At 39.1% G+C, this 27,301-nt stretch overlaps 1 protein-coding gene across 4 annotated transcripts in view; it reads right to left on the reverse strand.

The window, feature by feature from the left end:
* Positions 1-120: 120 nt before the first annotated feature.
* Positions 121-27,301, reverse strand: part of Aff2 (ALF transcription elongation factor 2) — a 465,019-nt gene continuing 437,838 nt past the window's right edge. For all 4 annotated transcript variants that reach the window (XM_015498021.2, XM_015498023.2, XM_015498020.2 and 1 more), the window contains 8 exons: positions 26,516-26,811; positions 25,859-25,922; positions 22,321-22,457; positions 18,135-18,206; positions 17,723-17,816; positions 15,431-15,483; positions 8,529-8,719; positions 121-4,251 (listed from right to left, as the gene is read on the reverse strand). In XM_015498021.2, the coding sequence (XP_015353507.1) occupies positions 4,130-4,251; positions 8,529-8,719; positions 15,431-15,483; positions 17,723-17,816; positions 18,135-18,206; positions 22,321-22,457; positions 25,859-25,922; positions 26,516-26,811 (1,029 nt within the window). In that variant the 3' untranslated portion in view covers positions 121-4,129. The remainder of the gene's footprint in view (positions 4,252-8,528; positions 8,720-15,430; positions 15,484-17,722; positions 17,817-18,134; positions 18,207-22,320; positions 22,458-25,858; positions 25,923-26,515; positions 26,812-27,301) is intronic.

The following is a 27,301-nucleotide window of genomic DNA, read 5'->3' on the forward strand; positions in this document are numbered from 1 at the left end:
CCCCTCCGCCCTCCCCACAATGCAATTTTCTTTTTGTTACAGAGAAAAATGTGATGCTGTTGGTAAAGAGGGCTTCGAGATTTGTGAGGAGGAGAATGGAAAGGGAATTAATATTTTTTCTTTTGCCGGAAATATCAGATGGTAGGATTAATGTCTGAGACCAGCCTAGCTGAGTAGTCTCCTGCCAGGGTAAATGCTGATTATCAATACACAGATGCCATTTCTGTTGTTGGAGTTTGCTAACACCAAAGAGAAAATGAATCAGAGTTTAATTATGAGAATAAGGCTGTGCGATTGGAAATGAGAAACAACAACAACAACAACGATAACGACAACAACAAAGAATTTAGTCTGCCAGTCGTGTAACAGAACACCAACAACTGGCTCAATACTTTTTTTCCCCACAAAACTGAATTTGGGGGCACTGAATCGACCCATTCTTTTGATATTGTGTAGCTATCTCATCTTGCCACACACTTTTCTCAATGGGGATAGTGATGCTTCTCTAAGCAAGCAGTTCATTGCTTTACTGAGTAGTCCTACCCAGTGACCAATTTGGTTTTCCCACCCGCCAACTCATGCAGGTGAATTTTATCATGTCTGTTGAGAAGAATATGAGGGCTTCACCCTCACAACTCAATCGAGTCTGCCTTCAAAAATGCTTTCCAACTTTAAACTCCAACTTCAACCTCTGGGATGCAACTTTGAATAAAACAAAATCCTTTTTAGATAGCTTTGGGAAAGATACTATAGGACAAGTGTCTTTCCAATGCAGACCAAATCCAATGCATTTAGCCATGTAATGTCCAAAGGAAAATCCATCCATTTGGAAACTCAACACAACATTTTAGCCAATGGTTTCTTTTTTGTAACTTCATCATTGACTGAGGATTTGGATCTTTTTACTACGTTACAGGGGAAGAAAAGGCATCCCAACCTCAAGTCTTTTAAAAGTAGCAATGGCTAATCTGCTTTTCCAATTATGTCATCCCAATGTAAAACTACTAGTATTTTCCCAATGAGATTATTAAGTAATTAACAGTCTATAGGCTGGCTAACAACATGCTTACAGCTAAATTCTACCCCAAGGACCACACTAGTGTAAACTCTTCAAATTAATCCTACCTACCAAACTCAGACAGTAATATGACAAAACCACTAAAAAATCCAAAGCTAATTAAAAATCCAAAGCCAAGCCAACATCATAACAGAAACCTTTCAGACTCTCTGTGGTTGGAGCTTGGGTGACCAATGAAGGCATAGTGGTGGCCCTACCTGGATCACTTTGTAGGGCTGAGTTTTTTCCTTAAACTTGCTCAGGGGAGTTGCCCGTTGCTCTGCACATCCCCTACCTCCACATGCTTATTTATATGTGTTCTCATCATGCCTCCATTAAGGTCTAGAGGCATGATCTCTCACTGTCATTCATATGTCTCATATCCTTCCCACAAACTGGTATGCTGAAGAGATCCATTTGACAAAATCTCAGTAGCTGCACACCTACAACATACATCACCATTTACAATGTGATGAACAGAGTGCCTAGAAAACAGCAACAATCCTTAATCATGAAACTAAAAGATGTCTCATCTCCACGGACGGGAAGGCAATTCATCCTCCATATTTAATTGGTTTCTGAGTGCATTACAATGGGTCTACTAAATAATCAGGTGGTGATCCAGAGCTCAACTGTCAGATTTGATAATGGTGCTGCTGACTTGGCACGCACTTTACACTCAGCCACCAGAGATGACAGAGAATCCTCTTGCCTCCCTGTTGTATGTAATTAGATATAACAAGTCATTGAAACTAGAGCTACAAGTCTTTTATCCATGAGGCAATGTGCTCATTTCCCTGGGAAACTGCCCCTACAATTCTAGTCTAGTTTCCTGGAGATTGAATTTCAAGAAGAATCTACTCCTAAATCCATGACGCTATAGGATCATGGTCTAGGTTAAACTTACAAGTCAAGATGGTGGGCTTCATTATAAAGTAATAACCAGGCACTCTACCTGGTAGGCCACAGAAAACCAAGAATTTGAGTCACTGCAAAGTCATCAGCTTAATTTTTATATGTGACACCCACCTTGGGTGTTAAGTCTTTCATATTATCAATTTCCTCATTTAAGAGGCTCAGAAAAGATTCTTTCAGGTTTCATTTGTGTGTGTGTGTAAGTATGTGTGTGCACACACATGTGTAAATGCTGTTGTTGAGACTATAAACGTAATGCTCAACCACATTGGGAGCATAAAAAGTGTGGGTTTCAGCTGCTGGGATGCTCCCATCAGCCACATTAATAACATGGCTTTAGCCATTGGAGTACAACTTCCACAACCTTATTATACAACAAAGGGCCTTGAACTCAAAGATAACCAGAGCAGAGCTCAGGTCTGCCTCTTGTGCAACTGAGGATATATCTAACCTTGACAATGAGAGTGCAGAGTGATCACCTGCTGTTCTTATCACAGACCTGCATGACTTGCTTTAAAAATCATACAAGTTTGAATCTTTCATGTGCATATCTATTATTTATCTGGACATAACTCAGTGAACAGAATTCAATAGCTCAGCAGATTAAAGGCTACAAGGAATTATATGCCAGCAGGTAATTACAAGTAACTAATGCATGGATAGTGTTTACTACAAGTGGGGGATTTTTCTGGTGAACTAGGACACCAAAGATGATATTTACATTGTGGTATTTAGGGACATAAGATGAATATAGAGGACCATAAGGAGGAGAAATAGTTATAACTGATGGGAAAATGTCTCCAAATTAGGTAATATTGTCCCAATTTTCAGGGCTCTTTCAAAGTACCCTAGGATGAAGCACTACCCCAAGGCTCATTTTAAAGTTAGCTACTACTTACAGAATTTGGAGTTTTCTTCGGAATTTTCATGGAAGTAATTCATACTAATATAAACTTTAATAAAATCAGTGATTGTATTTCATTCAAAAGCTAATAGGTCCCTCCCCGCCAAAAATAGGAAAAGTAAAGGGAAAAAAGATAAAAGAAAAAGTAAAAGAAAGAAACCCTGTAAGATAGAAAATGTGGATAATAACTGGAGAAGTACAGATTCTAAAACCATAGGAAGCAAATTGTATATTATTCCTTCTAGCTAGTGAGAATTTGTTTCCATATATAGAGCAAAATACAATTTAAAAATCCTACCAGTTATGGATCTGCCTACCAACTGCAAACGTGGTGTGAATTCCTTATTGGATATTTCCCAGACGTCTCTTATCTCTCAACTTTAAGACTGAAGTGAGCATTATGGCTACTAAAGTGTGCATCCATCAAAATGGTCCTCAAAAGGAGAACCTATGCACAAAGAGAGTCTCAGGTGAGGATTTAAGCTTCAAATCATGGAGTTCAAAAATATTTATGCCAGCTGATGCCTTAAAGTTGTCAAAATAAATGTCACCCCTCCTCATCACGAAAATCTAAACAATATAGGGAATAAGGAATGGGATGTGAAAAAAACAGTCATTGGGTTGTGGCATAGCATTGTTTCAAGAGTGTCATTGCTATGCTCTTTAATTTTCTTGATTTTTTGAATTTATAATGTTGCTCCAATATCTAACCAGTGGGTTTTTACAAAGAAAATTCTCTCCTAAAGATTGAGTTTGTGGGAACCACAAAAGTTTAACAATGGATTCTGAAGTATATTCTTTTCTGAAATTAAGAGCAGAGTTTGGGGGATAGCTGTTGCTGAGAATCTTTGCAGGTCCCTTGTGTCTAAGTTTTCATATACATGTGAGACCACTTGTTTCATTTCTCAGGAACCTGTCATCATCACACATGCTTCCCATTTTTTTTTTTTTTGCTTTGGGTAATGTGGACTTAAAACAATATTGTAGGTATTATCATTCCATAAAGCACAAAAAGATGGTGGGATCTGAGAAATGTGTTTCAAATACTGAAAAAGAATAAAACATATACTGCCCTCAAGTTGTAGTGTCCACTTACAATGAATTCAGTTTTTTTCACAGGTATCAAAAGAAGCATAAAAACAAACATAACCAAAGAGAACTTTTCCCAAATGAGTGGAGTTCCACCTGTGACCATCGGTGTGCTGGTAGAGGTAGAGTGATGGGTGGTGACGCTAGAGAGAGGAGAGAACCCACTACAACAAATGGGCATCGATGCGCAGCCAACACAGTCCCTGGCGAACGTAGCGGACGAGATTGGTCATGCTGCTGTGCTGGGTCAGAGGCCCCATCAGCGTGTCCAGATCACCGAAGAATTCTGTAAATCAGAGTAGTCCTTGGTCAGAACTTTAAATAATATCAATGTGCACCAGGTTGAGAAGCTGCCCTTATGTAACACCAAAATCATATGGACATTGGAAAATGTATTCATTTGTTCAACCACCCAGGCAGTTATTCATTCAACCAAAATTTACAGAGTGCCTCCAAGGGAACCAAAGTTCCATGTGTATATCAAGGACTATTATTTTAATATTTATTAAGCTCCCCAAACTTTATAACACAAATAATGTTAGTGTTGTTATCAGTAATAAAAGACAAAATTAATTTAAATATGTTACTGAATTCACTACATGTCTTCTCAGCATATCCTAAAAATGCATAATAATCCTGTGGAAGTTTGTTATACATACACATATATATATCACTACATATATTATATATATAAACATAAGGTATTTGTCTAGATATTCACATATATCTATACAGTATATAAATGTTTTAAAATATATTTTATTAAATATATATTATGCCATAAGAGCATCATATTTATATGTTATAAATTTGTATTTAGGAAAGTGTCTTTATATCCCAAAGTAACAGGTCCTTAGATACTTCAGGGTCTATCTGATATTCAGCTGTTTGCCATCTAAAAGCTACTGAGTTAAAAAAAAAAAACTTTCATTTTGTCTAAATGAATCAAGTTTACTGATTTTTCATGGCATGATGCAGAGAAAACCAGTGAATCTGGATAGCAACTATAGCTATCAGCATTCCGAGCTAAGTAAATATCTTGGAGTATTCTGATTTATTAAGTCTTATTACAGATTACTTTAGGGATGGAAAATGACCTGCAAATATCTGTCATATTACAACTTCTCTGCCCCCAAGGATATGAATTGTAGAATGGCCCTACCATTTTACTGTTCTCTCTGGCTGATTAAGGGAAAGGAGCAGCCCTGAGGTTCTACAACCAACTGGGGTGACTGGGATTTTTAAATGTCTGCCTAGGAGGGTACCTGGAAAAAACTATATGATAGCTAAAAAATAGATAGGGGTCCTCTTTCCACACTCGAATTAACTTCTTTGATGCTTGGTTATAAGAAGGGTCACTGGCCTCCTCTTTGTTAGCTCCTGAAAGAGGAGGCAGCCTCAGCCATAAGGAAATCATGCCTATGCTGGTTGAGGGTGGCGAGTCTGGGAACAGGATGGGAGTGGAACTGGAGGCTCCCTTAAAGTGCTTGGGATGCTCTCCTTCCTCCTTGGAAAGCAATTTCCATGCATGAGTTACATGCGCTTGATTGCTCAGCAGATGGTATTTCACTAAACAATGCATTTATTCTTTATGTTATGTATAACATATGGACTCCTTGTCTAGGTATCAACTTCATTTGATTATGTGATACTTTTTAACCTGTACTATGCAATAAAAAGTAATTTCTGCTGATAAAGAAGTAAATTACTTATGGCATCTAAAATATTTTCTTACATAATAAAATACTAAGAAGAATATTAAACGACCTAGTCACTGCCTCCTGTGAGCCAGGGCATCCCCTGGGTATTCTGTACAAAGCTTCCTATGAAATTGTTAAGTAGATACCCAGATCAACATTTTAATGACTTCTTAAGTGAGCAGTATATGCAGCTGGGGCAGGTAGGGAATGGGGCTTCTAGACCTAAAGCTAGAGGGCAGCATCAACCCTTGGCCTGTTTTGGCACCAGAACCTTCTGCAATAAGCTATCTGGCTGGGCATGCAGAGGGTGGGGGCAGAGCCATCCTAATGAGAGAACCAACCACACCTATCTCTACTGCACCATTGGTTGGCAAAAGATTCAAGTGTCTGGTTATCTCCAGTGGGATGTATAGTTCCCATCAAAAGAGAAGCTCCTCAGTTCCCTTGTTTTTGTCAGGACAAGCGAGATCGGGAAAGAATCCCCAAATCTAAGCAGATAGAAATGATATGTGAAATTCAAGGCAATGAGCAGAAAATTCCAAACTAGGCCTTCTCCCCAGCCCACTGAAGAGCCCAATGACAGCACTGGCAGGACACATTCTCTCTCTGCTGGTAGAGTGACAGAGTTGTTTTGATTCAATATTAGGCAGAGATTTTAGCAGCTCCTTGACAGGCTCTGCTAATAACAAGATTAACAATGTTTCACCCTAACATCAGCACAGCAACCACGTCACTCCTGGAAAGTTCTACAGTTAATTTATAAAGAATTACTTTAACAGATTTTGAAAATAGATGCAATTATAAAGGAAATCCATAGATACTGAGCTGCCCTCCAGTTACCAATACAAAATAAGAAAGAGTGAAGAAGAGACAAGCTAGACATCTTAGGATGCCTATGTCTTTGCTTGCAATTCTAGAACCCGTAGATGGGCCTGTTGTCTGGGCCAGTTCTTTCTGGATTTCCAGAACTCTAGATGCAACAAGGGAAGAATTATCCATTGTTGCAATGATTGAATTCAGGATCTTACCAGAGGTTCCCGAGGACCTGTTATTAATCTTGCTTTCTAGATGGACAGTGTAGCCTATTGTTAAGAGTTTGGACTCTATAATAAGATACTTCTAGTTTCAATTCCTATTTCTAATAAACATTGGGAGCTATGATATCATGGATGAGTTTCTTAACTTCACTAAGCCTCAGTTTCTTCATCTATAAAATGGGGATACATGATACAACAAATAATAAAGCATATAATGCAGTATCTCTGATATAGAAATTGGCAAACACATAGATATAACTAATGCATGCACATATTCCCACGAGTTAGTATACATTTATAGCTGGAATTAGGATTAAAGTCTCAAATTATGGAATGTGATTTGATAGCCACAGAGTTTAGCATTATGTATCTATGTATTATGTATATAATACATAATGCTATGCACTAAGGAAATATAATAAATATTTGTAGGATTTCTACCTTGCATGCTATATTTTATGCTAAGTGCTTGACATATATTATTCCATTCATCTCTCACTTTTTGAGTAGTTTCAGCAGCAGCATTGCTGTTATATGCATTAGAGGGAAGTTAGTGAGCAGATTATAGATTTAAGTAACTTACAAAGGTTTTCTAGGTGATGCATGAGCCAGGCAGGCTTCAAAATAGAACTACCAGGCTAAAAAATCTGCATTCTTCCTGTTCCAATGGGGCTGCTACCCACATACTCAGCAATACAGTAGTAATGGGTAGCAAGGAGTAGGGCTGGGAAGACTATGCCTCATTCCACGATCAGGCACTGGGAAGAACCAAACTAGAGACCAGAGTGGCAGCTTTTAGAAGAGAAACAGGGTGAAACCCTGGGGCCTGGGTAGAAATGGAAGGAGAGCTGTAGAGTGTGAGGACTCCGGGGCTTAGAAGATTTGGACCAAGAGATCCAGTATATCTTTTTTGGTCAAACCCATGGAACTTCTGTGGTCATATATATGGCTGGCATCTTCAAGCTGATCCCTGGAAAGCCATAAAACTACTTGGGACCTACCAGCATCCAAGCTCACACAATGCCACTTGGATTTTGATGGATGATAATGCCTTTCCATTACTAGCCAGAAAATTCTACTATTCTAACATCACCTTGACTGTGGTGGGCAGTCTGTAGTTGCTGGGCCAGAATTGGCCAAGTCAAATGAATTGCCAGGGCAAAAGTGTGGTTTTTAATTTTACTTCCCAACTTTGTTAGGATGGTGAGGCATTGTTGTGAGTCTAAATGACAGCTTAGGTCACAGAGGGTGGCAGCATGAGTGACCGATAATCACTGACCCCCTCTCTAGTGAATCACAGTCTTCACATTTGTTTTGCAGTGAGTCTCACATGTTTCCATGAACATGACCCTAATCCTTCATTCCAGCTGGTGTGTGCAAAATACTAGCTGAACTTTGCTCCTCGCTTCCAAATGCAAGACACATCATCGTGTGTTCAACTGGAATTGATGAATATAATGAAAGTGGATGGCCTTAGTTCAACCTTACTTCTCAAAAAAAAAAAATTAACAGGATCTTAATTAATTTGCAAATCACTTTTTGCATCTGCCTCTGTTTGTCTGTGTTAATCCTTGTCAGTAAGTGAAATTCCAAAATAGCTATTTGCCAATACATCATAGATCAGATTAGTTTATGCTTTTAAAGGAGAACAAAATTCCAGGCCTTTTTCATTCAGCAAAAATAGGTCACTGTGTCAGTCCTGAGCTTTCTCTTATCTAAGCCCTGGAACTCAGAGACACCAAAAGATAGGATACCAACTCTAGTCCTTCAAAGCACAGGTGACTTCATCATGGCCTGTGATCCATGGATGCAGCAGATGAGCATACCTTTGTTCTCTCTTGTCAGTTTGTCAGCCATGTCCCAGTGTTCGTAGCCCCGTAACACATTACTAGTAATGTTGACATGGCTGGCAGCCATGTGGTGAATGCGCTGTGGGATGGTGACAGGGCCGTTGTTACAGTTCCCCATTGCATTGATGGGAGAGACGTTGTTCAGAGACACAGGGGAAGGAGTATTCCTGGGAAGCAGAGAGACCTTGTTAGGCTGGTAGGGGAAGACTGACAGTGGAATTGTATGCCTTCATCACACTGGGATCTCCTCGGAATATTATTTGCCAGAGCAAAGGTTAGTGTGCTGAAGCCCCAGTGGAGCATACCTTGTTCCCACAATCCCACTGGCTCTTCTCAGAATACATCCTATAGGTCTTATCAACACAATAGCTTTTTCCAGAAGTTCCAGTGTAGAGAGTTTATCACCAATGTGTACCTGCCTCATCTAACTAAGGCACCCAGGGATACAGTGCTAGGCCATGCAATGAGCCCCCTCTTCTCATTTTCTAACCTGAAACATTAAAGACCTCCACATTTGTAACCACCACTGAAGGTTCTATGGACAATGCTTTTTTTGTTTTAAAACACTAGAGAGAGCTGGGTGAATCTTTCTGTGGCATTAATTTTCCCCCAAAATGTAGCTCTTACTTTGAATATGTATGACAAGTGTTGCAATGTTTCAAAGAAAGAAACAGCTCAGAGCTATTATGATTTCTCTACCTGCTGCCAGAACAGCTACTGGCAGTTAGAAAACACTTGATGTGCAATATTGGTCTATCATCAAAGTGTTTTGTGGAAACCACAATGAGTTTGTTCCAAATACAGTTACCACAATAAGCCAAGTGCAGTTCTTAAAAGCCCCCCAAGGAGCAGTATTGGGAAAGCTGGAGAAAAAGTAGGATTCTGAATATCTCCTTAGGATTCTTTAAGATGTGCTACAGTCATGGGCTGTTAATTGCTGACGGTTCACCTGCATGCTGGTTTATAAAGAGAAGGCTTCAGAGTCACTACTTCGGGTAGCACCAATTTTTGGACATAGATTTTCATTGAACTTTTTTAACATCAGTAACAAGGAGTTACCTGCTGGCTGCACACAGCATGGAGATAATTTTTCCTCCAGGGCCTGGGCTTAGGGTTGGCCTGCTGCAGGCTTGCCCAGTGACAGTCCTTGATGTGTGGGTGGCTTCCTGTGCACAGGAACAAAGACTATGGGTCCCTTGACCTCGTATCCCCCTGAACCATACTTGAAACATCTTCCTAGGAAAATGCACCATTTTATGAGAATAGGACATTCCAGGGGAGTAAAAGTAACAGGGAGTAAAAGGCAGGGTGATGCAATCCTATTGTCACAGCTACTCAGGGGATATAAGCTAGAGTATCACTTGAGGCTAGGAATTTGAGGCCAACCTGGGTAACAAAGTGAGATCCTGTCTCTAAATGAATGAATAAATGAATGAACAGATGAATAAAAGACATGGAGAGAGCTTGTTTGGGATTCTTGGAGTCTGCCTGTGTGACCTTCTGCACCCCAGCACATCACCAAGGAACCCTGTCTCATCCCCCACTCACTTACCAGCTACTGATCTTGGCAAGTCTGGATTTCTAGGGTAGCTGTGTTTCTCAGAGCCCACACCTGCTCCTAGAGTGGATGCACACCCTGATGGGCAGCACACACATCTGATTTGGGGAACAGCAATCACAAGCAAGATGCTGAAGTGCTACTGACTAGCTGTGGGAGCAGTGGGAGCAATTACAGCTGAAATGCTCTTCTTGAGACCTACACAGACTGTGCCCACGGCCACATGAGACATTTGAACCATTTTTGCCAAACAGAGCATATCTTCTGGTATATTCTGGTCTGAGGGAGAAAGTGGATTCTCATATCTGGTCTGTACTTGTTTGCTTTAAGAGTGTGTGAGGATTTTTCTGCTATGTTTATGGTTTCTGAGGTGTTTTCTTACTTGATAGAATTACTTGTTCTCAGGACAAGAATGGGATGAGGACCTTGGCACAGAAGGATTAGCTAAAGACAAAAAAAAGCAGTGAATGCTGGATTTCTTGGCTGTCCTAGTGTGAATGCTATTTTCTAGTCTTTTTCTCAGTGGTGGTTATTAAGTCTTAAATGTCAATTTATGGCAAGAATATATTCTCATTTGTAATCTCTAGAGAAAATGACAAAGCTGACAGATACCACAAATGTTGAAAAAGGAACAGTGTGGTACTAAAATCCCAAGGACTTGGGTTCTAGTCCCAACTCTGCCACACAATTGCCATGTGCTCCTAAGTATGTTCTTTCCCCTTGTTGGGTCCTACTTTCCTAGACTGAAATAAAATAGTTGATTCAGTGATTTTCAGCCACATCCAGAAGACACAAAGGAAACTGAATCATGACTCTGTAACTCATACATCTTAAAAAACTCTCTCACTCATATTTGAAAGCTAAAAATGCAGATTTCATGTAAGAAGAATAGACTCATGGTCACTGGGTGGGGGAGAGAGGGAGGTACCATAACAGGAACCAAGATCCAGTTACATAGGAGGAATGAATTCTGGTGTTCTACAGCACAGGAGGTGACCATAGTTTGTAACAACTTATTATATCTTTTATAAAGACATAGAAGTGAGGAGTTCACAGATTCGTAGCAGAAAGAAGTGATAAATTTTAAGGAGTTGAAATGTGGACTACAATGATTTGATCATTACACATTGTATGTATACCTGTATCAAATTATACTTCATAAGTACGTACAATTATTATATGTCAATTTTAAAGAGCCCATTGCCATTTATTACACTGAACTGGTATTAAAGGGCTTTCTTTCCATTTCAGTTCCTACTTTTGTTCTCTGAAATACTCAAGAACAGAGGCAAGAAGAGTGAGGGTAGGAATCTATTTTTGGTTATTCCTAGTCTCATACTAGACACTGTGATCAAATGCTCTAACAAGCATGTTTGCATACCATATTGTACTAAAAAAATGGACAAGTTCAAATGTGCTTATCTCTTTGCCATACTCACAGTTTCTTAGGATACATTTCTAAGCAGACCTTGTTCACCTTGGCGAGCTTGCCAGATCCAATAGGACCTTTATAGTGCTTAGAGGTCTCTTCAGGAGCTTTTGCTGTGTGTCTATTCACAGATCTATCCTTTTCTCACACTTTGAAGGCACATGTTTCCCACCAAGTCCACCTTACCATCCTGCTCCAACTCACCATGCTTTTTCCTCTCTAGCTACTCAAGGCTCCTCGCTCTTCTTTGAACCCATCTGCTACACTCCACTTCTTTCTGCTTAGAATGTACTTTCCCAGATGTCTGCATGGCTTGGTCTACCATCATACTTCTCTAATGGACCTGTTCAAGACTGTGTCACTGCTCCTTTGTCACATCTCCAGTAGCCCTTTCTGTCCTCTTTCCTTCTTTTGGTTTTCTCCACATTTACCATCATCTAGCATATCACGTTTTTAATTGTGTTTTTCCTTCATCATGACTTATGTGGGGGCAGGAATTTTTGTCAGTTTTGTCCTGTGCTATACCCAATATCTTGAACACTGGTTGGTACATAATAAATATGCAATGAACACCAATTGAATAAATGAATGAGTTGCCTCTATTTCTTATTTCATGTCCACTACATATAAAGTGCTCTGGAGGGTAGAAGAACAAAGATGGTGTGTTTATTTGTAAAAGGCCTGGCAGAGTGTTTCAGATATAGTGGGCATTCAATATATGTTTGATGGATGAAGGAATAAATGACCCCTTATTTGAAAAGGCAAAATATTTTAATAGAGGAGGAGAACACATTATTTTCTGGCAATCTAGAGTAAGTGCCAAAAGGGAAGTACAGAATAAGACCTATAGGGGTTCTAGGGGCAGGATTGCTTATGCTTCCCAATTTAAGGTGATAATGTCAACAATAACTGGCAGCAGCTACAGTAACCATCCATTGACCAGCTACTGCATTGTTCTTAGAGTTTCATCAATGTTATCTCTAGGCCTTCCAACAACTACAGGAAAGTGTCTGCTGCTACTGTCTCCCAGATGACAATATGGCATCAGAGAAGTTCTCTCTGCTCCTTCGTAAGGGCCATACAGGAAATTATCCAAAGAGCCAGGATTTGACATCAAGTCTCTTTTCCTCCAAATACCCTTCTGCATCTCATTTGACATGTAACGGTCTCTATACTTACCTTTATTCCCACATTGGTTTATTTCCAGTACTCTCCCAGGGTCCATAGGTATGTCATCTATGTTCACACAGGCCACACCTCCATAAGACTGGGGAGAAGTTTTGTTTGATCTGATGGTCCCTCCAATGATGACCAGATTCCTTGCATTCCTTGGACTGGCCAATATCCCAAACGAGTGGAAACATCCCTTCTACTGAAAGAGCTCTTCTGAAGGTCTCAAATGGCCACCTTCTTTCAAAATTCAATTGCTTTCCTAGCCCTCTTTCTTTTTATTATCTGTCAAATTTGAAATTGTTGCCCCACCCTTTTAAACTTTCGACATCATGGCTTCTACAACTCTATATCATGAGTCTACAAATCTGGTCTACTTCCTGTTTCAGTGTGGCCTGTAAATTATGAATGCTTTGAAAAGATTAAATAAATTAATGAGTTGTCAATTAATTTTTGAATTGAAATTAAGTGAAATGTTAGTTTTTCTTTTAAAAATCCATCCTATCCATTAGTTGACTAATATTTAAAAAATGCACTTGTAAGAATATTTGAATTTCATCAGTAAAAATGTGGATATTTGTTTTCTCTCACAAATTATTCTAGATAATATTCTTGGTTTTGGTTATGGTCCTGAAAAGCCCCAAATATGTAGTATCTGGCTTTTATAGAGAAAAATTGCTAGACCCCTGCCCTATAACTAGCAGAATTTTCTTCTTTTTTCAACTGCTTTTCTGTAATTTCTTCCTAGCCACCATGAAAGCTAGTTCCTAAGGGTCTATTCTCAACCCTCCATTCATTCATCTCTCCATATGTTTTCCTGTGGAGCCCTGATCCATGAGTAAGTTGGCCAAGGCCACCTCTGGGCAATTGACTTCCCCAAAACTAGCAGCCATAAAGAGTTTGAAATCAGGGGGTTCTTCCACAGAAAGATGATATGAGGGGCCCTCAATGGGATCCAGTATCCTCATTCACTGGGAAAACAGGCAATAATCTTGCCTGTTGATAAGAAGCCTTATCTGGTCAAGTAGGAAAGACTAAACTCTTCCTCCTGGCCTTCCAAAGCACTGCATTTATACCTGTCACCTCCCTTTGCTGGACTGTGTTCTTCTGTGGTGCAGGGACCACATGCCATTCGTCTCTATTTCCCCAGACCATCGTGATATAGGGCCTGGTGTAGAGCAGATGTGCCTGAAGTGTTTGCTGAATGAACGGGATATAACCCCAGGGTGACTATTTGGAGTTGTCTCATTCAAAAGCTTTCCAGCCTACCAAAGGGAGTGTGCTTTCTTCAGACAGAAGCTGCTTAAAAATCATTTCAGTGGGCTTTTAATGTGACTCCACAAGCTTAGAATGTGTTTTTCTTTCGTTTCAGAATTAAAAAAAAAAAAAAATCCCAGTGATCCTTTAATAGCTGCTTACCTGACCTTGCCTTTGCTTCATTCTGTGCTCAGAGAAAATAGCTTTCTCTTGGCCTTTCAATGGTTATTTTTATTTTCTGAACTTCCAGAGTGAAGCGTTCTCTCTCTTTTGTCCGTCAATATAAGAGTAAGACCTCATTCAACAATTTAAACGGTGCTTCCTTTCAATACAGTAATTGAGTTAATGTGTAGTTTTTAATGGATCTGTTCCCTTGCTCTGAATGTTTTTATGATCTCAAAGTAGAGTTCATTGTCCGACTGCTTTTGGAGTATGCTTTATAGATATTTATAAAGACTATTTTACTTTTGAAGAAAGTGTTTTGATCAGAGATGCAAGAATTTTGAAATGATGAAAAATATAGAAAGCAGTATGGAGTTATAAAGCAGGCTCTTTGCAAACCCACGTTGTCCACAGCCATCTAGTTTCCCTTCCCCCTACTGGTGGGAAGCGGACTTGGAGTGGGGAGGGGGGATTTGGAACCAGAGGAGACATGAATGCTCAGGAAAAGTTAGCAAAGGCATGAGGCCAGTTTGTGGTAGAGACACAACTGAGATCAAAATCATCTTCCAGAAGAAATATCTCTCTTCAGTGGGTCTCAGGACCATCGGGTCCAGACCCTTCATTTTAGGAAAAGAGAAACAAACCTAGAAACCAAGAGGCCCACTTAGCTCACCCTATGTGCTCTGAGCAGCCTCAGGTCCAGGTTTCCCACTCCAGTGCTATGTAGACTGGGTGAGGCCCCCAGCAGACAGAACTCTAAATAAGGCAGCAGGCCTGAGTGAGTTCAATGAGCTTTAGATCAGCATTAGAGTAGATGCTTTTTATTTTAGGTCAGGTATTTTAGTATTCATATAAAAATCATCATGAAGGTTCTGATAATTGGCTGACTAAGTGCCTTCACATTTTCAGCTCTATTATGCCTTTGGTTTTATTAAATAGCACTTACCATATATCAATGAATATTTCATTGGTCTTTCATTACTGAACGAATCATTGACAAATCACTGCAATGGAGTTAACTTTACCCTGTCCCCTTAAAATGGCATGGTGCTTGCTATCTCATTAACAGATATTGCTATAGCCATAGTTTGACTTAAAGATCAAATAGTGAAAGAATGTGGAACCATATCCATTTCAACTTTTCTGTCTTGCCATCAACTGGGACCTGGCTAGAATTCTGTGTGTACAAAAATGACTATAATCCTGAAATTGACCTTCAATTTTGAATTGTTAATGCAAAATATTTGGGGTCCTTTTCAATCACTTATTTGCATGAAAAAGCAATTTTTATAAAATACTTACTTTCCATTGCCTACCCATGGAGATGGTATCTGAGTGACTTTAGAAGCATTTTGCTAAAAGAGAGAGAGAAAGGGAAATAAGGACATCTATTTTGTGTTTTATTAATTCAGAAACAGATGGAAGTGTGATTTAGAGTACATTAATATTGATTGCAGCATTTCGGGATGCAGAGCTGCGATGTATGTGCACGTCAGCACACGACGACGCTCACTCGATGAAAATAGCTGGTTAGGATAATTAGTGGGCTCCAATCAGGACCATGAAAGTCACTTGATGAAAGATCGTATATACTAAAAGGCCCAGTGAAATCAGACTCGGTTCTCCAAGAAGTGGTTTAATTATCCTCGTCTGAAATTTATTCTGCAAAACAAGCTCTTCAGAGCACAAGTAAGCTTTTCACCTTTAGCTCCAGTTGCAAACTTTTTCCCTGGGATACAGGCTGGGCTGTAATTGGTGATATTTTATGAATGTGCCAGAACCAGGCAATGTTTTCTGTTTGTTTGTATTGGGAATCACCTTGATTTGCTATCTTTACATGCAAATTTTCATGAGGGATGGGTTTCCCTGTCAGGAAATGCAACTGCTCCAGTGCTGTGCCACAATGGAAAGTGGAATGCTAAACATTCTTTTGTTCCTCTGATAAAACTGGACTAGTTTAAAGAATTGGCTTCCTGTACTTTTGTAGCCACACCTTTGCAGATCAGAGGGAAACCTGGCAGGATCTCTGTGACATGACAGGGATCAAGCTCATTATAATGACCTCACCACACTGGAGCCCAAGCAGCACAGATGGGCAGACACCTGTGGCATTGCCCTGGAGTCAGACCTGCTCTCCACAGGCATAGCTCAGCTGAGGTTCTTCCAGTACCTCCCAAACTTTAGCCCAGCCTCTTTTACAAAAGGGATATTAGGAAAAAAGTCAGCATTTTCAGGAGTCCAGTAAAAATGCCATGGTGCTCTGCAGCCATTCTACAGACTCCAGTTTTAACCTTCAAGAAGCTCAATACACTCCCAGATGAATGAGTTACTTAGTTTCTGTCTGGTATTTTGCAATGCCCTGAGAGCTACACCGGACAGGGTACACAGGACAGATCCTAGCAGCAGCTCTCAAAGTGTGATTACAAGACCAGCAGAAGAAGCAGCACAGGGGAACTTTTTAAATCCATACATTCTCAAGCCATGCCCTAGAAGTGCAGAATCACATACTCTGAGGGTAAAACCCAGCGCTGTGGTTTCACAGGTCTTGTAGGGGACTGCTGATGCTCATGGATGTGCAAAAATCACGTTCTACAGAACAGGTTGAGAGGGGAGACATTTGAGTGGATGGGAGCTAATGTATGTGAGCCCCTCTCACTCACATGAGCATCAGCTTTATGGCTTTGTGTCCCTGCCTCATAATAGCTGGGATCTCGCTCTTTTTCCCAACTGAGTCATGCTGTCCTCATGTGACTATGCACTACTACTCACTGAGTATTTGATGTAGGGGCATGGTTGGATTTATTCCAAACAACTTCTTTGATGCAACTGAGCCAAGCAGTCTCATGCAATTGGGGAAAGAATAAAAAGGTAATTTCTTTTGAGACCTTGCAAATAAAAGGGAGCCTTGAGCCTCCCCAAATCTAAATCATGGCCAGTGTTGGAGTGTGAAGTGGCCAAGATTAGCACCAGGCTACTTCTTGCAATTCTTATCTGGGCTCATTTCCAGATTTGGGCATTACATTGTGTGGTTGCCCATCTTTTTATTTTTTGCTTGCAAATTCAAAATTCTGGCTCCCTATATGATGGCTTTATTTTTCTGTCTGTTGCGTTAACCCAGGCAATGGATTATCTTAAATTACAACCACTGCACTCTAAGATTCCCATGGCCAAAGGATTTTCAGGGGTAAAGAAATCCATCCACAGCCAGGTTGGCCACAGTGACTTCTCTCCTGTGCTCACTTCCTGTTTAATAAGAAATGGGTCAGACCTATAGCTACAAGTTGCGCCTACCTTGTTGGTGCAGAGAGGACAACATCTCCCTAATTGCAACCAGTCTATTTGGTCAGTCCAGAAAATGATCAGGGGATTGCACTATTGTACCTTCTCACCCTGGAATCAAATCAGATGTGAGCTCACTGATGACACTAAAGGAAGCATGGGAGGGGGAGGGCCAGGGCCAGCACGGAGGAGAGAGGTTAAGCCTCTGGCAGCAACAACCTTGACTTTGTCATTTGACATTTAATAACATGCCTGCCACTTTTCATTAGGCATTTTATCATCCTATACCTATAAATTATACAAAATAAGGATTACCTTAAAATATTCCATCAGTGATCTGGAGTACTTCATAGCATGGTCCTTCTTCAGTTTAAACATCCTCAAATAGAGAAGTGATAAACATCGGTAGCTGTGGTGATGAGGAAAAGATTATGTTAATGCCTAAAGAAACCTAGAAAGTATAAAGCAATAATGATTCATATTTTACAGTTACTTGCCTATTGTTAGATTGAAAAGAAGAGGGAAGCATTAAAACCCCATTTTGATAAGTGTATAAATTAGGAGAGTAACTATTCAGTCAGTGACTGAAAAAATCCATTAGTTATCCTTTAATAGTTCAATGGAAAATAAGAATAATAATACAGGGTAAGCAGCTTAAGTCAATCTGGAGTTTTCACATCCTCCTGTGGCATTTCAGCTATTTCCTTGTGGCCTCTATGGGACTCACCATAATACTGCTAGCTTTTTGTCACCATCTGAAGCCAAGGGGCTTGCAAAGTTCTTCAGCCTCATTGCATACCTTTGAAGAGAAAGGAAAAACTTAAGTGGAATTTGGATTCCCCTTCAGAAATTCCCAAAGCAGGTTGCACTCTGATCATCTGAATAAGTTAGCCTCACATTTGCTAGGGGAAGGAGGACTGACTAGTACTTTCCTTAAAACATATATAAAATGATCGTGAAAACAGCATAAGAGGATTGATGTGACATCTATAATTGAGCTCTGAAGAAGTTAACTAAATCATGAGCCATGGTCTAGAACAATGCTGTGCTATGACTGTGTTTGTGTATGTGTCTAAGTACTGGCAAAATACTGTTTCTAGGAACATTCTAGCTAAACCACATTTTTGGTTTTCAATGAAAGGTGGATAAAAATGTCAGTCTCAGTTCAATTTATGACACATGACGTAAATAATAAACAACTATATCTGACATGGTCATGGGGAGACTTCAATCACACAGTTAAAAGGTCTTTTCTAATGGCTCAGGTTTTAAACATATTCTTATAGAAAGTGGTTGAGGTTTTTTTTTAATTTTTTTTAAGGAAGGTCAATTTCACAGCATCTTAAGGTCTAAGTGCCTTTAATTTATGGTGCTTGTATATTTTGTCGTTCCATTCTCTTTAATTGTTACTGTTCCACTCTGGGGTGATAAAGGGTTGAGTAGTTCCCATTTTTTCCTTCTAGCCAAGCACATTCCATTCTAGACATTTAGACTCTTGAAAATCAATTCATTGCATAAAATCATTGTCTGAGCTTTAATGCAATTTCACAGGTACTTGTGCTAGAATAAGTAATGGAGTTCAGTGTACATAAGGAAGTTTAGAGTCCATGCAGAAGCAGCCATGACTAGTTCTTATTTTTGAGAAAGCAACAGAAGCCCTCACTTCCACCAGCCTCCCTGGAACACTAGGACCCCACTCTTATCCCCCCAAGACTTTGGGCTTTCTCAGCATTCTATCCAACCTGCTCTCCTAGATACCATTCCTGTTCTGATGAGTGAACATTTTCCAACAAAGGGACTTGCACACTGGATGTGGGTCCCTTCTGCTATGGTGATATTAAGCAAAGGGGCTTTATTATGTAATAAATCTTTCTTTGACAACTGGATAACCAAAATGTCAAGTATTGTGATGTCCCCACCTTGTTTTCACAAATACATTTCTATTGCAGATTCCCAGGGCTCAGAGCAACTATAATTATTTGAATGAAGAAAATAGGGCTCTTTCTCTGTAGCCAGCATACTGCTGGGTAGAGAGCAATAAAAATCTCTTCAACATAATATTGCACTACTAAAAACTATGTTCATATTACAATCCCCCTATAATTGCAACCACATTTGAAGTGACTTGATAGTGGAGTTTCAATTGCTTAAATGGACTGGAAGACCTAGCTATTTTAACTCATTTTATTCCCAACTGAAATTTCTCTCATTAAAAAAATCATATACACTGCAATTTATAGAAAATATAAAACATAAAAACATAGAGAAGACATATAAATGAGTGCATTCTAAACTGGTCAAATCTGTAAAAAAAATCCTGGTGAAATCTGAATTTTGTCCTGAACTGTGGCAATGCCAATGCCCTGGTGTGATACTGTACCATAGTTATGTAAGCTACTACTATTAGGGGGGAGGGCTGGGTGAATGGTACATAGGACCTCTATTAGTTCCTACAACTTCACATGAGTCTACAATTACATCAAAATACAGTTTAAAAATATTGACTTTAAAGTGAATGCCAGTAAATTCTCCATTGACTTTCACTAGGTTCCCTTGAAATACACTTTCATGGGGAATAAAATATCATATAACGAAAAATAAATCATACTTAGAAAAAACCATTTTCTAAACAATTAAGGGAAAATAAATGTTTCCTAATGGAAATAAACATTAATTAATGATTCATATCACATTTTCACCACAAAATAAAATTGAGTATTTTGCTTTTGTGTTTTTAAGATTGTATTTTCCTAAAAAAATTAATAAGAAAGAAAAATATATACAAAGGAAAAACACCTATAATCTCACCCCTTATTAGAGCCATGATCTCATTTCCCTTCCAGTTTGATCCAGATGTATATACATGCTTTTCATGGTCATAACTGTAGTGTGCATATAAATGTGCAGCTTACGTTTGCTTTTTTATTTGCAGTGTTGGCAACCAAATCCAGGGCCTCCCACATGCTAGGCAAGTGCTCTACCACTGAGCTATACCCCCAGACTTGATTTTATTTTAACATTATTTTATTAACATTTTCATTTGGCTGAATGTGGCCATCGTTATTGCATTTCAATGGCTGCAAACTACTTTGAGCATTCTGTCATGTAATTAATTACTTTTATATTATTGATATTTGGTTTGCTTCTAAAACAATCAGTTTTTAAGTTATTTTAAGTTTTTAATAATGTCAAACTGAACACCATAAAAGTAACTTGTTCTATTCTCATGGCTTTTGTCTTCAATAGAGGAAATTCAAATATCCAGAAGTGATTTACTGTATCAAAAGACATAAAAGCTTGTTTGTGTGGCTTTCTGACGCAATGCTAAATTGCCCTCAATTTCTAGTGATCAATTTCTACTCCCATCAGCAATGTGTAGGAGAGTCCTAGTTCACCATAATTTTTCTTTTCTCTTCTAATGGTAGCTATTAACAGTGTTACATTTTCTTGTTAATTTAACATATGCCTGTTTTAATTTTCATTTTTGGATGGCTACAGAGCATGAATTGTCTCCATGTTTGCTTACTAATGTTTGCTCTCAATTTTGAATCACTGTAATTTTTGACAAAATGTTTACCCTGTACAACTTTGAAAATTGCAGGGAACCTTGACTAGACAGACACAAAAAAATCAATTTCCCTTGAAAACAACAAAATGGCAGTAGTAGCAGTTTCCACAGTGTACAAACTAAGTTGAAGAGAATTACTTTACACTCTGCTGTGGTGCCTATATCTAAGAGCAGCTCAATGAGAAAGATGGCTACCTGACCAGGTGGGAAAGTGTGCAGTTTTCCTTGGAATCTCCTTACTTATGTGGCTCTAACTAAATGTCTAATTCTATGGGAGAGTGTTGATTTTGATAATAGTTTTCTTTTTTTTTTTTTTTTTTTTTTTTGGTCTTTTGGAACACTTCCTTGGGAGAATATGAATGGTAAATCTGTCCAATGTTTGTCTGAAGGCTTATGTATGAATATCCTTAGATTTGTAATAGTTCATGCAGATACAAGCATGAGAGTAAAGATTAAGCCAGGCATTATTTTGTAATTGAGCCAGAGGGGATTAGGACATAAGGGCCTATGGGTAAAGAACTGCTCACTCAACCAGAAGCGATTATTTGGTCCATCTAGTGAATGATGATGCTTATCCACAATTCAGGAATGAAATAAATTATTTTACTAATATTTGTAAATCACTGTAAAACACAAAAACACAAGTGAATCTTTCTTCTTCTCCAACTCCATCTTTCTCTTCTAGGAATTCTTCAATTTCCCACAAATTCTATTCCACTAAGACCAACAGGTCAGAAACTTCATTTAAAACATAAATGAAACTAATAATGTGTGCAGGGAATAATACCTTCTTCTATTCTCCTCTTCCAAATTTTACCCCACACCCCCTACTACCACCTTGTCTGTTTTTTCTTATTTTAGATCTACAGAAAATCTGCTCCATAATGCAGCCTTAAATGCTGATTTGGAGTTTGAACAATACCCACTCCCCTTTCAATAACTAAGATAGAAATTCTTAGAAAATATTGCTTGTAATAGAAATCCTGGGAGCACCACTTTGTTTTGAATTATAAAACTGTGCCTTTGAAAAGACAAGTTGATGATGCCAAATGGCAAATTGATTATCCTTTACTTCCACCCGCTATGTTTCCATTTTAATTTTATGAATATTGCAAATTATAAGACTCACATTATAACCTCGGAAGGGGATAATTTATAAAACCAGTGTCCATCAATTATAAATTTTCCATGGTATTAATAAAATGGCCAGAACTAATTATGATGACTTCTAAGAAGAAGATGACTTAGACACATTATTATAATATGGAAATGATACTTAAAAAATAGAAACTTCTAATTCTGGCTAAAATAAGCTTAGGGAGATGACTGCAGAAAGGCCATTTACCTGAGGAGCTCCACAGTCTCAGAGTACATGGTGTACGGGGACTTTGCTTCCAGAGGGTCGCGTTCCATGGCATTGCCACATTCGGTGAAGGAGAGGGCAGCATCAGCATAATTCACGGCTTTTCCAAATTTCTCAAACTGAAACAGGAAGATGACTTGTCAACATGATATACTTTCTTCTGTACTTCATATAAAGGGGTGGTTCACAACAGCGGGTCATTTTGTTCTCTTCCCCCAGGGAACATCTGGCAGTGTTTGGAGACACAGTTTATGCTGTCATCACTGGGGATAAGGAACATCTAGTAGGCAGAGGCCACAAATGCTGAGAGACATCTTATAATGTATAGGACAGCCCTGTGATGGAGAATTTACCTAGTCCAGAGGCCAACAGTGCCCAGGCTGAGAGACCCTGACATAGAGAGAGGACAATATATGAACTGATATTAATGATGAAGTTGCTGGTTAATGGTTTTATTGTCATGACACTGAGGCTAGCTGAGAAGAGGAATATGCAGCAGAGGTATCATATGCGGTTTATGGTGTTATTGTCATTGTTCTCATGAGGTTTTTTTGCATCCCAGAATCCAAATCCAGGCCTTCTAGTTTCTAATCACTCAATTTACTGAAAGGAATAGTCATTGTAGCATCCTTTACACAGTGCTTGTCACTAAGCTCTGCATTCTATAAGCCTCATGGACAACAAACACATACAGCTTTTGCTTTAGAACTCTGCATCAACCCCATCCCTAGGAGGAGAGTAACAGATTGATGCTACTGTCATGAAAAATGTGGAACTGTACTAAGACTGTTGACAATAATCACATCACTTTCATTGCAAATGATGGGTTGAAATAGTGTGTCAAAAAGCTACAAAATAGAGTACCACTAAATATTTTAGTTTAGTAAAATTTTATTACAAAAGGTTTTAGCCCTGATAATGGTCATGATTAAACTGACTTAGATATACTGATTTCTTTTTTATGTGTAATGAATATTATATATGACACTTTTATAGGGAGTATTTTTTAACAGAATCTAACATTTTCAGTTTTTGATAGCTGGATGTAAGAATGCCACTAATACAGTATTTTTTATGTAAAAGAACCAATATAATGCAGATTTAAGTATTTTAATTTTCTTGTATACCTTTTATCAAAAAATTTTTTACAAGACTCTGAAAGTTCCAATTCTCAAAATGGCACAGTAGCTGTCTCTAGAAAAGGAATAAGTACAACTATAAAATGATTAGTTATAGGTCCTACAGAATCTTTTGTAAGTGCCCCTTTTAAATAAATGTTCTCCAGCTTTTATGCACTGAAAGAATTCTGTGGTTTCCTTTCTGTGAGTTATAGTAGAGAAATATTGGTTTCAACCAAATTACCATGATTTTATGAAAACCCGTTATCTGTATCCAAATTTGTTCCTTTCTCTCATCTTACAAGATATTTTCTTTAGGTCTTCAGGCTCTGATTGTATCCCCCATTTGGAAATTAATATTTATATCATGGTTTATGAAAGTGGCTTTTCATTCATACTCATAGCTGGTAGGATCTTTGAAGGTCATCTAGCCCCAACCCCTGCTTCTCCAAAAGGAGGAAGAACTGAAGTACAGAATGAAAATCACATAGCTCTAGTTGCAATTAATAGCCAAATCATACCCTCTCCCTGGCTCTTAGTTTCCCCATTTATAAACTGAGAGACTTGAACCACCAAGAATCTTTCAATAGTAGTATAGAGATAAACTGAGCAATGATCTCATTCCTCTAAGTGTGTCTTGATCTATTTTGTCCAATATCACCAACCCCAAAGAGCTTTTAAAGATATTTTTTCATAGACCACCAGGGACATTTTCATACCAAAAATATGTGGATTATTTCTTTACATACTGTGGCCCTTTGGAGGATCACAGCTCATTGTAATACAAGATTTTTGCATCCCACCCAAAGAACCAATTTTTGCCCTCATGGAGGTAGTAATTCCCCCATTGAGAATGCGTTCTCTTGATAGACAGTGATTTGGAGAGACACATAAACATGACTTTGGAAGGTAGAGTGAAGTAAATTCTTACTCATATGCATATATCTCTGTTGCTCTGTTTTTTCTCAGGTCTTCAAATGTTTCATCTATGTGGTTTCATACATGTGTTCCAGTCTTTATCAATTCACATATAGCTTTTCTAAGGAGCATCTATATGCTCCCTTGCCTCAGTTCCAACAGAGAGCAAGATCCAGAGCACTTCTAAAGTACTGTGGAGTTGAGGACATATGGAGAAAACCTTTGGTCTTCCAGCCAGCAGCAAAGCCACCCAGTGCCTTTCAAATCTCTCACCACTCATAGAATGGTCACTGGCACCAAATGCCTGGCACCACCAATGGAGCTGGCCCCCAGCCTGCCTTGTCATTTTGTCTGCAGGAGCTGGTTAAAATTATTTCTAGGGGACAATTCACACTACAGAAAGGTTAGCTGCAGACAATAGCTAAGCAATTTGGACCACAGGAAAAAATGACAGAGAGAAGGAAAGTAGCAGATGCAAGGGCCATGGGCAGTTGATGTTGGCCATGCACTACTTATACATATAGCCTGTCATGGTCTTCAATCATAGCTTTTCCATCATCCAACATAGCTAAGCCCTGGCTGTACACAGTTTCGTGAAGGAAAGTGCTCTCTTTATTTTCCCTCAAAATGGTGATAAACATCTGATACTTCTGATTGTGTTGGGGTTTATTCAGTGGTGAGAAGCCTGACTTCAGGGCCTTCTCTAGGATAGTGGTTCCTAAATGGCTGCATTTGGGAATCCCTTGGGAGTTTTGGTAACCATGCCAGGGTCCCAGTTTTAGCAATTCTAATTTCACTGGTCTGGAATATATCCTGAGCTTCCCAAGTGACTATAACATGTGGTTGAGAGCCACTGTTAGGAGGATCAATTAAGTCAAACAATTCAGCACGTTGAACTCATTACTGTTCTAGGTGGCTGAGACCCTTGAAGGCAGCTGGAAAAAGTATCTTGGGAGATTCAGATGCTAGTATTTCCTTTCTCTGCTCAAGATCACAGCCTAGCTTTGGGAATATTTAATCAAATGCATCAAGGAACTGAGCTTTTTCTATACACCAAGTTTCTCAAAGCTGATTTTTGAAGCCAATTAGCCAGCTCTCAATAACCTCCACCTACCCACACCATTTCTGGCTTAACAGACTCAATGGAACTTCCCATCCTCTCCAGAGTATTTTCAAAAGTCATTTCAAATTCAGATTTAAAAGATACTAACAATGGTATATGTCACTGAGCTTCTGGTGTTAGGGCAAGGGAGAAAATGGTGGGAGACAAATAATAATAGGAGAATCCAGCTCAAAGAATTTTGGGAATTAGGGTGCTAAGGAATTAACCAGCTCTAATAGTCCTGTCAGAGCAGTAATGCATTGCAAAGTAGGTTTGGGCTGTGCTCCTGAAAGTCTTTACTCATTTTTAAAGTGCCCTCTTCATGTTCCTTCAAAGCATAATAACTCAGTGAGAGTAAAACAATGAGAGGAAAGAAACCTACCAGTGCATCAGCTTTGTGCTTCAGCTTCTTAGCCTCTTGCATGTAATAATCCGCATTGTGAACCCTAAATAAACAAAACATGCTCTTTCACAAACCAATGGTTCATCTGCTCATTAAAAGACTGAATAGTCAAAATGTTTTTTGCTATGAATCCATGCTATATAATGCCCTGAAAAATATAATGCCTTCAAAAGGCATACTAATGCTGCCATTCATATTATAACCAACCTTGAAATAATACTGTAAATGAAATCTGAAGTGCATAATGGCCCATTAGGATTAATAACCACATCCTCCAACCCTAATCATTATAGTTGTCCAAACATATTCCACAAAACCTAATTATAAATCTATGTGTATTTGAGGACATGGATAAGAAAAGACAAAAAAAAAAAAAATCCTAGGAGTAAGCACCTGCCTTTGAAAACAGTAACAAAGCTCCATGATTAAAATGGGCCAAAGATATCTCTCAGAGGGGACAGAGGGGTGTGAGTGTGTGTGCGTGTGTGTAGTAACAATATACTTAGAAGGCTACAGGAGCTGATGCTAAGGTCCTAAGGGGGCACGACACATGCATGGCACTAGAAAAGCCATACTGCCCCCTCCCTTCAATCACCACTCCCAAACTGTGTCCGTGATAATCTGGGGACAACATACGAGTCATCAAAAGTGAGCTTGGGTCTCCGGACATTAGTGCTGCTGCTGGACAGGAGGGGCAGGGCCGCCCATGACGTCATCTCCAGGTGACTGCTATCCATGAGGCCAGTAGTGATAGTAGAGGTGATGGTGGAAATAGTAGTGGTGGTGGTTGTGGTGGTAGCCGTGGCAGTGGTGGTGGCAGTAGCTGTGACAGTGGCAGTGACAATGGCAGTAGCAGTGACAGTGGCAGTGGCAATAGCAGTGTTGGTAACAGTAACGGTGGCAGAGGCGGCCTTTTTTGGAGTGTCTCCCTCCTGGGAAAATGGAGGACAAATAGCTTCATTAAGCCCAGGCTTTTAGAACATCTTCATAAATGCTATGAATGTCAAGCACAGTAAGAAATAAGCCAAGAAAAAAGAAAACAATACACACAGCTTGAGGATAAATAGGTGACCCTGGTATATTTTGTGAGTGCTGTGAATCACCAGCTTTTTTTTTTCTATGATGACACCAAATACCAAGCAGGATAGGCACTGAGATTATATAGTACCATAGTCCCATTAGGACACACAAGGCAAATATGTAAACCCAGTGGGAAATGTGAGGTAGGAGGAGAAGGAAGAAAAAAAGAGAAGAGAGGGAAAAAGGGGAGAGGAGGGACGGACAGGGGGAGAAAGACTAGAATCCTTGAGCCTAATGTGGATATTTTTTATAATACAATAAGCCCAGAAACTCTCTCTAGGATAAATAAAGTTCTCAAGTTACTCTGCAAAATACCAGACATGGTCCATCAAAATACCCAAA

This window comes from Marmota marmota, unplaced genomic scaffold, assembly GCF_001458135.2.
Source record: "Marmota marmota marmota unplaced genomic scaffold, marMar, whole genome shotgun sequence".
NCBI lineage: Eukaryota > Metazoa > Chordata > Mammalia > Rodentia > Sciuridae > Marmota > Marmota marmota.